The sequence below is a fragment of the Vespula vulgaris genome, chromosome 21, assembly GCF_905475345.1.
Source record: "Vespula vulgaris chromosome 21, iyVesVulg1.1, whole genome shotgun sequence".
NCBI classification, from domain to species: Eukaryota; Metazoa; Arthropoda; class Insecta; order Hymenoptera; family Vespidae; genus Vespula; species Vespula vulgaris.
Window position 1 is genome coordinate 886,041 of NC_066606.1, and position 12,199 is coordinate 898,239.

The 12,199-nt window shown below is 42.9% G+C and overlaps 1 protein-coding gene across 19 annotated transcripts in view; it reads right to left on the reverse strand.

Annotated features, from left to right (window-relative positions):
* Positions 1-1,017: 1,017 nt before the first annotated feature.
* The window catches only part of LOC127071368 (protein jagged-2), a 107,833-nt gene continuing 96,651 nt past the window's right edge, over positions 1,018-12,199 (reverse strand). For all 19 annotated transcript variants that reach the window (XM_051010587.1, XM_051010588.1, XM_051010575.1 and 16 more), the window contains 5 exons: positions 10,321-10,612; positions 6,465-7,083; positions 5,589-6,232; positions 4,919-5,464; positions 1,018-4,649 (listed from right to left, as the gene is read on the reverse strand). In XM_051010587.1, coding sequence (XP_050866544.1) covers positions 3,484-4,649; positions 4,919-5,464; positions 5,589-6,232; positions 6,465-7,083; positions 10,321-10,612 — 3,267 coding nt within the window. In that variant the 3' untranslated portion in view covers positions 1,018-3,483. The remainder of the gene's footprint in view (positions 4,650-4,918; positions 5,465-5,588; positions 6,233-6,464; positions 7,084-10,320; positions 10,613-12,199) is intronic.

The window sequence follows — 12,199 nt, forward strand, 5'->3', positions numbered from 1 at the left end:
CTTGTTACGACTTTCCACATCGCAGTTATCGTTCGTGTAAGCAACTATCCAGACGTGTTTCAAGCTGCTCCTACTTCGTTAATTCCAGTTCGTCTAACTTGTCACTTACATCCTATGATATTTCGTAAGTTCAATTTAATTATTTGTGATTTATTAATCATATTATTTGGACCTATATGTATATTCCTACGGTGATATAATTTTTCTTCGTAAAAAGTAAAGGATTTATTTTATTAAAGAAAAAGAGGAAAAGAAAAAAGGAAGTAGAAATTCGTTTCTTTCGTGTTAAACTATGATAAGTATAAATAACGCAAGTATTGTCGAGGTTATGACTTACCGATCGAATTTCCGGTTAGTAAAACAGGGCATCTATATTACCGACCGTATCAACGTTATCTTCGAAGGTAAAGAAGTATTTTGTTGTTCTTATTATACTTGATATTAAGTTCGAAAAGATTTCGTTACGAAAGAACAAAATTATACGATATAATTTATTTATTAATCGTCGAAGCAAAAGAGGCCTGATGTGGAAAATGTTTGAAAGAAAATAAGAAAAGAAAAGCATCGACGAAGGATTGTACTTTTTATTGAAACTCTTCATCGTCGTAAACTTATGCGAGAGAAGGGAAAAAGAGGATGGAAGGGGATAGGGAGGAGCTTATTTACACAATGTATTCGCTCGTTTCGTTTACTCGGCATCGTCGTAGACGAGTGATCGATCACAATTCACAACGCGTGGGTGTATCCCTTATTAACTATCTATCGTCGACCAAAGGCATTAGTTCGAACGATCGTCTCGATTCTTTTTTCCGTCTCTCGGTTCAACGTAAGATCGAACACGATCGATCCTCGAGACCTTTCCGAACTATCGATAATCCGGACTACCGATTTTAATTTTTAAGAAGAAAGAAATCGAAAGAATTCCTCGTCGATGCGAACTATTGCCCGTGATGTAGGAATAATTAGCGTAGATGAAAGTAGAAATAGAAATAGAAAATAAAATAATATAATATAAAATAATATATATATATAATATTTAATATATATAATATATAATATATTTATTTTTATATATATATATATATATAAATCGTCGCGGACCTATATGTATATTCCTACGGTGATATAATTTTTCTTCGTAAAAAATAAAGGATTTATTTTATTAAAGGAAAAAAAAAGGAAAAGAAAAAAGGAAGTAGAAGAAGAAATTCGTTTCTTTCGTGTTAAACTATCGTGTCGTATGCCTATCGCGAGCTATGCAACTCGTTTATAAACTAATCGACGCTTCGCTCGTAAAATCGCTGGAACGATATTAAAAAAAAATAATAATAATAATAAAAATAAAAAAAAAACACGAAACATATAAAAAAGACCACAAAAGAAAATTGCACATCTAGATAAAGAGTTCTGCTAGGGAGCTCGGCAAAAGAATGATCCGATCCATGTACTTGTGGATAAAAAGGGGAAAGGAATTATTATTCTATTTACAATTCTTCGCGAAGGCTGACTACGCCGCTCTTTTTCTTATTAATCGCATATCGAAGTACGAGATTAATCGATCACTATAGTGAATCGAATCAAAAGTACGAGAGACCTACCAGTTTATTCATTTTGACAACTATCTCTATGAGATAACATCGAATATAGAAAAATCACATTTGTGACTTATCGATTAAATTAAAATTAAAAACGCACGTTCGTTTACGCGAGTAAAATTATTTAGAGAGAGAGAGAGAGAGAGAGAGAGAAGAGAGATGAAGATATAGAAGAAGAGAGAAGGAAAAAGAGAGAGAAATATAATTAGGATCAGAGGTTCTTTCACTTTTCTCCTTTTAGTCGTACTGAAATATAGTCAATCGTTAAGTAAAAGCGGCGTATTTACACTAATTTTTCTTGTCTTTTCTTTCTATTTTTTTTTTTTCACTTCCTTGCTTTCATTATCTTAACCTACATCGCATTTTCTCGAGCGCTTCGAGATGCCGATAGACGTTCGTACTTTGCATACACCGTACTACCTAGTAAAGGTATTGCCAAATTCACTGCTTTTCTTGTTCGTTTTTTTTGTCTTCTCAACACGGCGCATACACAATATATACGTTTTTCGTTTATGACGATATAGTGCTGCGAAATTCGATTCGCTTCTTTCGTGCTCAGTTTTAATTTGAGCTGAAAGTCGAATGAGGATTACAACGAGAGGCTTAACAAAAGAAAAAAGAAAATTAAAGAGAGAAAAAAGAAAAAAGAAACACGGAGAGAGAGAGAGAGAAAGAAAGAGAGAGAGAGATAGAGAGAGAGAGAGAAAAGTAGAAAACGACCGTGGGAAAGTCGTTCCGTAATAGTATCACAATAATATCGTCCGAAAGGAACGTCCGAAGGTTACACCATTCTAAATACATATATTTCGCAATCGATCTATCGCACATTATCGGCATATTACACGTATGTATGTATGCATGTATTGTAAGTCTTAGGAAAAGATTTCACTGGAGTGAATTTAAGAGACGTTTGGTAAGTATCCAAACGCAAGGATTAACGCGTTTCCGGTTCCGGTGTCCGTTGCTTAGTAGAGTAATCAGTTTTAATCTAACAATAAAATCGTAAGCAGTACGTGTTAATATACGGTACGTTGTACGTGTAAGTAACGCATTTTTACGAGGACAAAAGTCTCCCAAAAAAGTTTTCGAGAACGACATCATCCATGGATAATTTGAATCTCACCCCGGTTAATACGTGTACGTGTACATACATACATATGTTCTTGTTTATTTTATTTTATTTATTAATTTTTTTTTGTTTTTCTTTTTTTCTTTTCGTTTACTTCGACGTGCCTCACCTAAAGGATTTGTTTATATGATAACAACGAACGCGTACGATCTCTATTTATTATGCGAGAACAACAGCGTATCAAACTTTAAGATATCAAGGGTCGTGATTGCCGACACTTGGAAGCGGTGCAGTCACAGCGAAAATTACTAAGTACGAGCTATATACATATGTACAACGATAACAAGAGATAATGTTATCATTATAGTTACTTATAATCGTCGCGATCGCGCTTATTGTCGCATCATGAAGTCATAAGAAAAGGGAACTCTGGAACACGTAGAAAAAGATTAAATAGAAATTTTAACAATTTACGATAGATTTCGTTTTTCCTACGTAACTTCACTTGTGGGAAGACAAGATACAAGTTTTTGTTCGTCTTTCGATCGTCGAATAGTTTTTTTCCTTAAATTTTTTAACGGAATATCAGTGAAGTAAGACATTTTCAGCACGTGCGTGTCTTTTAACGTAAGGATCTTAGCACGCCAGTAATTTTGTTAGCGTCCATAAATACGTTTTACAAAGACACTTGTTTTCCTTTACCAGACAGCAAATACTCAAGCGGTAGTCGCTGTCTGGGAGTTTTCAAGCACGGTTTAAAAATCGAGTGAAATCGCAATGAAATTCGAAATCCGTGATGTGGTAGAAAAGAGAGGACGTTCAAACGTGTACCGTTAACACTTGATGAGGACCCGAGGTCTGACTCGTGCCAGGTTGCTGATGCGAGTACGTTGGTTCCTGTATTCTCGGTTTGGTGTAAGGTTTGTGAGGTCCCTCCTCGTAACTAAAACTCGCCGTGTTGTTTCTCGTTTCGGCGCTGGGCGGTTTGTAGAGAGGTGGTAGACGATGTCTTCCTTCTTCCGATACCATCTCGAGACTCTCTTCCGTCGTACCGAGAGGACCGAGCGAAGCACCGGACAATGGTCTCACCACGGACACTCGTGGTTCGGGATCTTGATCCTTCAAAGGATTTGCGTACCTTCTTAGGTTTTCTTCGTTTTGCAAGTTATTCGACTTTTCGTCGAGGTCACTGCGATGACGATGCAAGGACGTCTCGCTGCTGGTTGTCGCAGTCAAGCTCGATCGTTGCCTCGCTGTCCTAAGATACCAGAGTCCTCCGAAGAGAGCAAGTAGAAGGACGGTTGCCAGAGCACCGCCAAGAACGGCTACGTATCCACCTGCCACGTTGTTGGAATTGGAACTGGGCTCGCTGATGAGAGCGGTTTCAACTTTGACCTCTAAGACCGAGGCAAGAGCGAGCGGTCTGCCCATAGGACGGCTAAGTGCTTCGCCCAAATCTCTGGCTGCGTCGGCTGCCGTTTCCGAGAAAATCGTGACTTCGACCGTGTCGTTGTCACCCGGCTTGAGATCGCAAAGTAGAACTATCAGTTGCGGTCGCCTCGGATCGGCCAAGAGTTTTCTCAATCTACGGCAGAGCAATTCGACCGACGTGCCGGAGGCCAAAGTGTCCCTTCTCAAAAGTATGGTCAGTCTCGAACACGTTGGTCCTGGTGTCGCTTGACCAGGCCAACAGGAGGGTGGTGCCGGTAATGCCGGTGGTCCTACTCTTCTTCCAGTTTCCACCGGTCGACATTCACCCCAAGCTGGACAGGGCGGCGAGAGACAACTTTCTCCCGGGCTTGGAACGCATACCTCGTGCGCCAGACAGGACGTACCGTTCAAGCAGTTACCCTGACCGCACCAGACGTTACTACATCGATTCTTTCCGCTTCGACACTCGCAAATGTTGCAGTCGTCTTCCCAACTCGCTGCCACGCATCCTGGACCGCCGGCCGTGCGAATCTCGCAACGAATACCGGTCCTGCCTGCGGAACGGACAAAAAGAAGATGTAAGAACCCACCGGACGAGTTTGTATCGTAAAGTACGAGCAGCCCTCGAATGAAAACTGGTCTGAATTATGAACAGGATCGATGTTCTTTCTCCTCTCTCTCTCTCTCTCTCTCTCTCTCTGTTTCTCCCCCTTCTATCTTTCTTTCTTTTAAAACGTCGATCTTATTTATCAAGCGCGTAATTCAATATTCTTTCTTACAACGTTACTTTTATTAATGTAAGAATCGTACGTGTTATACATACCCGGTGGACAAACGCAAGAGTAACTGGCGATTCCATCGACGCAGGTCGCTCCGGCGGTGCAGGGATCGCTCGCGCACTCGTTCACGTTGATACGACAATCTGGCCCGGTAAAGCCCGGTGCGCACTCGCATCTGAACCAATTCACTCCGTCGACGCATTTACCACCATTTAGGCAAGGCAACGGTTGACAATCGTCGACGTCGCGAAGACAATTCGGCCCTTCGAAACCCTCGCGGCAAACGCATCTGTAGTTTCCATCGGCCGTATTAACGCAGGTTGCTCCGTTCTCGCAAGGATTACTGGCACAAGCTGGAGATGCTATGTGACAGGCTGCACCCTCCCAGCTGGGTGGACAGTGACACGTGAAGCCATCTCCGCGATCTTGGCAAGTTCCTCCGTGACGACAAGTACCAGGCTCGCAATGGCCACCTCGAAGGGCACAAGTTTTTCCCTTCCAACCGTTTCGGCAAATGCAGGTGAAGTCGGCGACGCCGTCGACGCATGTGCCATTGTTACGGCAAGGTGACGCCATACACTCGTCTACGTCTGCAAATGTAAATTCCTCGTATTACTTCTCGAAAGTCGAATTAATTCGTTTCAAAGTTTGCTTCGAATTGTTTGAAACTTGGACGTTTTCTTAATCTCGTACGTCGATTAAGCGTACGCTCACCTTGATCGCACAGATCTCCGCTCCAACCTTCCCTGCAGATACATTGAAACGAATTTATGAGATCAACGCAGGTACCACCGTTCAAGCAGGGATTGCCGCGACAGTCGTTGATATTCTCGTGACAGTGTACGCCGGTATATCCCGGGTCGCAGATGCATTTGTCGCCGCTACATCTTCCTCTGCCACCGCAAGGCGTTCCTTCGCTGCCGCAACCTAACTGATCGTCCGTATTCTCGCCAAACTGCGGATTCTGCGAGGCTGACTCGCTACAATTCTTTCCCTGCCACTGTTCCGGACAGTGACAGTAGTAATCGGTTTGGGTGTTGAAACATGGCGCTGAATTTCTGCAGGGATTTGGACTGCAATGATCGCGATCGATCTCGCACTGATAACCGGTGAAACCAACAGGACAGACGCACTCATAAGCGTTTACCAGATCTCTGCACTCTCCACCATTTTGACATGGCTTCGAGGCACATTCGTCGATGTCGACGTCGCAGTCCTTGCCGGAATAACCAGCCGTGCAACTACAATGATAATCGTTAACGAGATCGATGCACAGTGCACCGTGCTGACATTGTCCCACGCAATCATTGATGTTCTTCGTACAGTTCTTGCCGTTAAAGCCGCTTCGACACCGACATCTAAAATTTGTCATTGGTTTTATTACTTCGCGGCGAAGTAACGTACACACTGTGGCATATGCCGTATTCATCTAATACGAATGATTTCATTTTTTTACTCGAAATTTTATGTCGTTCGTTCTTAGAAACGCTTTTACCAAACGATTGATCTTCGCAGCCTATCTATATAATTTGATAATCTGAATTTGAAGATGAAATTTGGCAATAATACGGATGCACGTAGCAGACTTACCTATAATCACCGGCGAGGTTAACGCAACTGATGGAATTCTTGCAAGGTGATTCCTTGAGCGCACATTCGTCGACGTCGAATTGACAAAGAGAACCTTGCCAGGCAGGTGGACAGTTACAAACAAAGCCGTTTCTACCGTCGACGCAGGTACCACCGTTTTGACAGGGTTGCGAGGCGCACTCGTCGATGTCGGTCGCGCACAAAGGCCCCGTAAAACCAGGCGCGCACTCACAATGAGCGCTTTCACCTAATTCGATGCAGGTTGCTCCGTTGGCGCACGGACTCGAGGCGCAAGGATTGTCGACCTTCTCGCAAGTCGGTCCGGAGAATCCTTCGGGGCATGTGCATCTGTACTGATCCGGCGCCGTGTTCTCGCACGTGCCACCGTTCTGGCATGGCTCGTGCGTGCCGCAGTAATTGAGGTCTTGGTCGCAGAGTATGCCACCCCAGTTCGTGTCGCATATGCACTGCCAACTGGAGCCGTTGCAATAGCCGTGCTTGCATCCGGGATAGGGTGTACACTGATCGCAAAGTTCACCCCTCCAACCGTGTCTGCACTTGCACTCACCACTTACGTTGCAATGGCCGTGAACGGGATGACAACCCTCTTTGCAGACAGCTGAAATCAACGTATTTTTTGTTTTTATTTTTTTTTCTATATTCAAAACACACAATACGAAGATAAATCTTTTTTAAAATGCAGAGAAGACGTGAGCATACAAAGGACGTTATTCTTTCGTATCTCCACGCGTTTCCACCGATTCCCAAACTCAATTTCATGCGATTACGGTATCTCCTATCCACGGGAACGGTAATTTCGTTCCTCTTGAAAGTCGACGAAGACAGCACGAAGTATCGCTTTATAGTCGGGCAACTCAATTAGCCGAGGGGACGGAAAGACGGATGAGAAGCGACAGAGAGAAGGATTATCTCCCTTGGACGTGAAACGAAAACTCATGGCGAGGCAACACGCGAGTACGTATATACTCTTTCGACCCTTTTCCTGAGAGAACATCGAAGACAAGAGATGAGGACGACGAAGACGACGAGGACTTTACCGTTACGTCACGCGCTTCAAATATACCCACACGCTCTTTCTCGCGTAAAAGCATCATATAAGTACATAGTGCCTACGTGTACACACACACACATATATAAACACGAACATAGAAATGTACGTTGCTTTTGCATAGAAGATACGTTCGCGAGAGTATATATAATAGCGTGTATATATGTAAAAACATACGTAGATACATAGGAATATACCTGCTCTTTCGCAGCATCTCTAATGATTAATAGTCCTGGCCTCTCTCGTCCTCACGAACGACGGACATTTACGGATATTTATACGACTGCATCGGGATACTCTCGAGGTACTAAATGACGGCACGTCATCGTGCCTCCCCCTCTTCTCGTTCTACCATCAAGCGCAGCAGGCCTCTTTTACTCCACTAGTGGCCGATGCTCGATCGGACTCGATCGAAAACGCGTTTGCGTACCACCGAGCAATCCTATCTCGAGCCAATCAAGCCACGTTTCATCTTCGAGAGCTTTTACGCCGTTAGACGTTTCCTCCTTCAAGAAAAAGTCAAAGAGAGAAAGAGAAGGGGAGATAAAGAAGGAACAGAACATTTTCTCGTAGCTCGGAAACTATAAATCTAGTCGATGCTTGAAGGAAGCTCTTGGTGGTTGATTGATTCACATAAGTCGACGCCGCGCCGGTTAAATTAACTCACGATTTACGCTCTCCATTTCCTTCCCTTCGGGCTACGACTACTTCCTTCCAGAGTCGGCCAGAGTTTTTCCGATCGATCGTTACAAGTAAGAATTTAGAAAAACTTCGAGGGAAGTCGTGAATTCTATCGATTAAAAAGCAATTACGAAAGCTTTGATATATAGCTGATAGAAACTGTACTACATCGCGTACGGATTGCAAATAATCAACGGATTTTCTGCTTGATAGGTGTGGAATATGGAAAGCAACAGGTGGCAATGCACTTATACGGAGTAAGGCATTTAAATAAGAACAGTCGAATATATCGTTGGTCGCTCGTTAGAACGTACTATAATATTTTTCCTGGTCATCGTATTCGAAATGATTAATATAATGAGAAGTAAGAAAGAAGAATGTTTCTTTTTAAGTTAATCAAGTTCATTTGTATCGACGAACGGGATAATATTTCAATATCGTGGATATAAAGGTAAGACCGTGCGGAAGATTTATATTTTTCTTCGATGGAATTTCAATGATCGTTTAGGGAAATTCTTGGACGTATTAATGCGTATCTAGTCTCGAGAAGTTTCCGTGTAGTTTCTAAGAGTCGAGAGCGTGCCGAACGAACGACGATGTTATCACGGAAAAGATTTGACTTCTCTCACAAGCCGCCGTGCCACGTTACGGCCGGGTTCGTGCATAGAGCTCGTGTGAAGAGGATGCACGAGTGAAATTCTCCTATTGACCTTTCACAGTGCGACAAAAATGTCAGAGCCAGTTCTCTCTCCTACACGTTACCACCGAACAACAACTCCGACGTCTCACGAGTACACGATTTCTACCCGATAGATCCTAATTGGGTTTCATCGATCTTTTATATATTTTTTTCTTCTTTTCTTTTTCGTTTTTCCTTTCCGGGCTCGGAAGTAGAACGCGCGCCCGAAAGAAATTATTCGTTCCTTCATAAATCCTCAAATTGAATCTCTCCTTGACAACGAAAGAGAAAGATTGGATACAGCGGATCACCGCGCAATCATCTCTAAAAGCGTTTCTTTTTTTTTTCTATCGAGAGAGAACACGAGCTCGGATCGGATCCTTGAATCGTATCGAACATAGCCGATCGAAAATAGACGGTATTTTAATAAATCATTTTCAGAAACGCTCAACCGCGCCGACCGATTTTAGCGTGTAGAAATAGAGAAGTAATGATTCTCTCGTGGAACGGTACTGCGGTTCGGTCTCACAAGGTCGCGAAATGAATATGAATATGGATTGGAATAAGGGTAAGAGAGAGAGAAAAGAGAAGAGAGATGGGATGTGACACTGCGACCCGGTGAGTCGCAATCACAGTGAGACGGAAGTAACGATTAAGCAGCGAAGAAAGAGCTGTTATATATTAGCCTGGCGCTCCATTGTGCGAGCCAAGACCTGGCGTGATGTCGCTACCTTTGTAAGATCGTACGACATGCGTCTAACGTCCGCCCATTGAGGCACGCTTCGAGATAATTCGTATGTTTTACGATCCGCAAGGGGCCGTGCCTCTTGATCTCAACCCACGTTCTCTTCTTGCTCTCTTTCTCTCTCGCGAGGTGTTCTTTCCAGAGCTAGACCGAGTTCGTCTCTCTGTTATTTCTCTCTTTCTCTCTCGCTCTCACGGGATCAGACTCACGGGTCGTTAGAAACCAGGAATCGCGTTTTGAAGACGGACACGTGGCACTCGGCATTGTCACGTCGCGAAAGTTTCTCCTGTCGTTTGTGATCTGGACTCGTGGAAATCGTCGAACGACCATCTCGCACGAACGCTTGTAAAGAAGACAAAAGTTAGCGACTTTCCAAGTCTCGTTTCCGAAGTCGATTAAAACAGATCCGAGCTGCTCGGTTCTTGGAAAAGATTTGGATCTTGGAAACATTGTTACCTGACGATTTCTTTGTTTTATGCTACTTTTCTCGAAAAAAAAGTGAGACAGAGATATACGAACGAATTATATTTCTTACCTCGCAATTTTGTTAACTTTAATCCTCGCGATAATTCTCATGATAATCAATAGTATTCGGATCGATGAAGAACGGTATTATGTTTTAATTGGGGTGGGAAAAAAAAGTATAGATAAGAATTGAAATTGCAATGATATCTATGCTCACCTATCTCGCAATCGGAACCTTTCCAGCCTTGTATGCAGACTTTATCGCCGTTCTCGTCGCAGGTGTAATGACCGAATATGTCGTTTCTCGGCCGGCAGAACTTGGTACAAGTCGCGTTGTAGTAATGATCCGCACATTGGACGCGCACGCGATAAGCCAAATGAGCATTTCTGCCCTGATGATTGAGAGTGTGCCACGTTGGGCCAGGCAGGACGATTCCGCTGTAGCTCGCTTCCTCGATGACGCCGGCGCTCGCCTCGTCTCTCGCTTGTAGAATCAGCGTAAATTGCCTCTGTAAAGGAAATCGTTGTCGTCGATAAATCTTTCGAGTTGACGTGATGGTAAATCTAGGTAGGAATTTAAACGTAGATAAAAAAAAAAAAGAAAGGAAAAGAAAAGACGGCGAAAGATATTTATCAAAAATAAGTATTAATGATCTTCGAGCTTTGCTCGATGATAAAAGACAAAGTAGTATTGTACGATAATAAAATAATAATAATAATAATAATAATAATAATAATAATAATAATAATAGTATATATATAAAATAAATAAAACAAGATAAATGATAGACGCACTCGTCCGAAGGAGGCAAAGAAGAAAATAGAAGACCTTCTAATTTCTTCTAATCGACTCACTCCCGAAGGCAGACACCTAAATTGCTACCGCCCGAAGTAAATTGGGTCCTAAGAGACGAAACCTATCTTCTTTTTCCACGAGTCGAAACAGCAACAGGTGGTACGTTTATCGTTTAAAAATTGGATAGAAACCAGAATAAAGGAGACGAGTCGAAGGATTCTTTCTCTCGTTTATTCCTTTGAAATTGGCTTTGCAACGATCAGACGAGCGCTCCGTGTACTTTCTAATCCGTGCTGACTATGAGAGTCCCGAACGTTCTTGCTCGTCAGGGAAGAGGATGAGCCATGAAAAGAAAGAGAGAGAGAGAGAGAGAGAGAGAAAAAGAGGATAAAAGATGCTAATCGAGAAGATTCTTCGAGACATACAATGCGAGAACCTCTGAAGAACTTTGACCGACTGACGATGTCGATGCTCGGAAGTACTCTCTGATCCCACTTTCCAAACAGACTCGACTCGCGACTTTCCTCGCAGCTGGTGTGCTGCTGCGTGTACGCGTTATATATACGTACACACACACACACACACACACATATTCCGACGTATCGAAATCATCATCCCTGACGTCACTTTCGTCTAGAGAGGCTCGTTTTAAAAGCGGAAAAGAAGGTATAGTTTGATGAGGACGTCAGTTAACCCTTGCCCAGCTCGAATATAATTCCTCGAGGAGAAACGGGTTCCCCAATGTAAGTGGAACCTTTTGACGCTCGGGCTTTTGCAAATTTATACGTCGCTTCCTGACCTTTGAGGATCATTATTACATTACGTTATATAGTCCGGAGCAAGCCAATTGGTCTAGCAGTCAACCGTAACCGTCATCGCCTTCTCTTCTTTTCTTTATCGAGATTCTCGAGAGAAACCGAAACGAGAGAATCGAAAGAACGAAAGTCCTTTACACGCGTTATTCGATTTATCGATGTATAAAGAATATCTCGATAAGGTGATAAACGACGTGTCGAGATACATATATCGAGAAGAAGCGTCGTTCTCTCTGCATTGCACAGCGGGAGATCACCGGGTGAGTATCGTCGAACGACTGTTAATCAGAGTAATTACGGTAGCGGTTAGAGCGAGATATCGTTACGTCATTCCCCCGATCGAACGACTTTCGTCCTTTCTTCGTTCCTTCTTTGGTTCGTACGCGTAAGTATGGAACGACACACGTGCATAATACGATATATACTACGTAAGTATATATCGATAGTTACACCTTAACTCACCCTTCGTCCTTCTTATATATCTC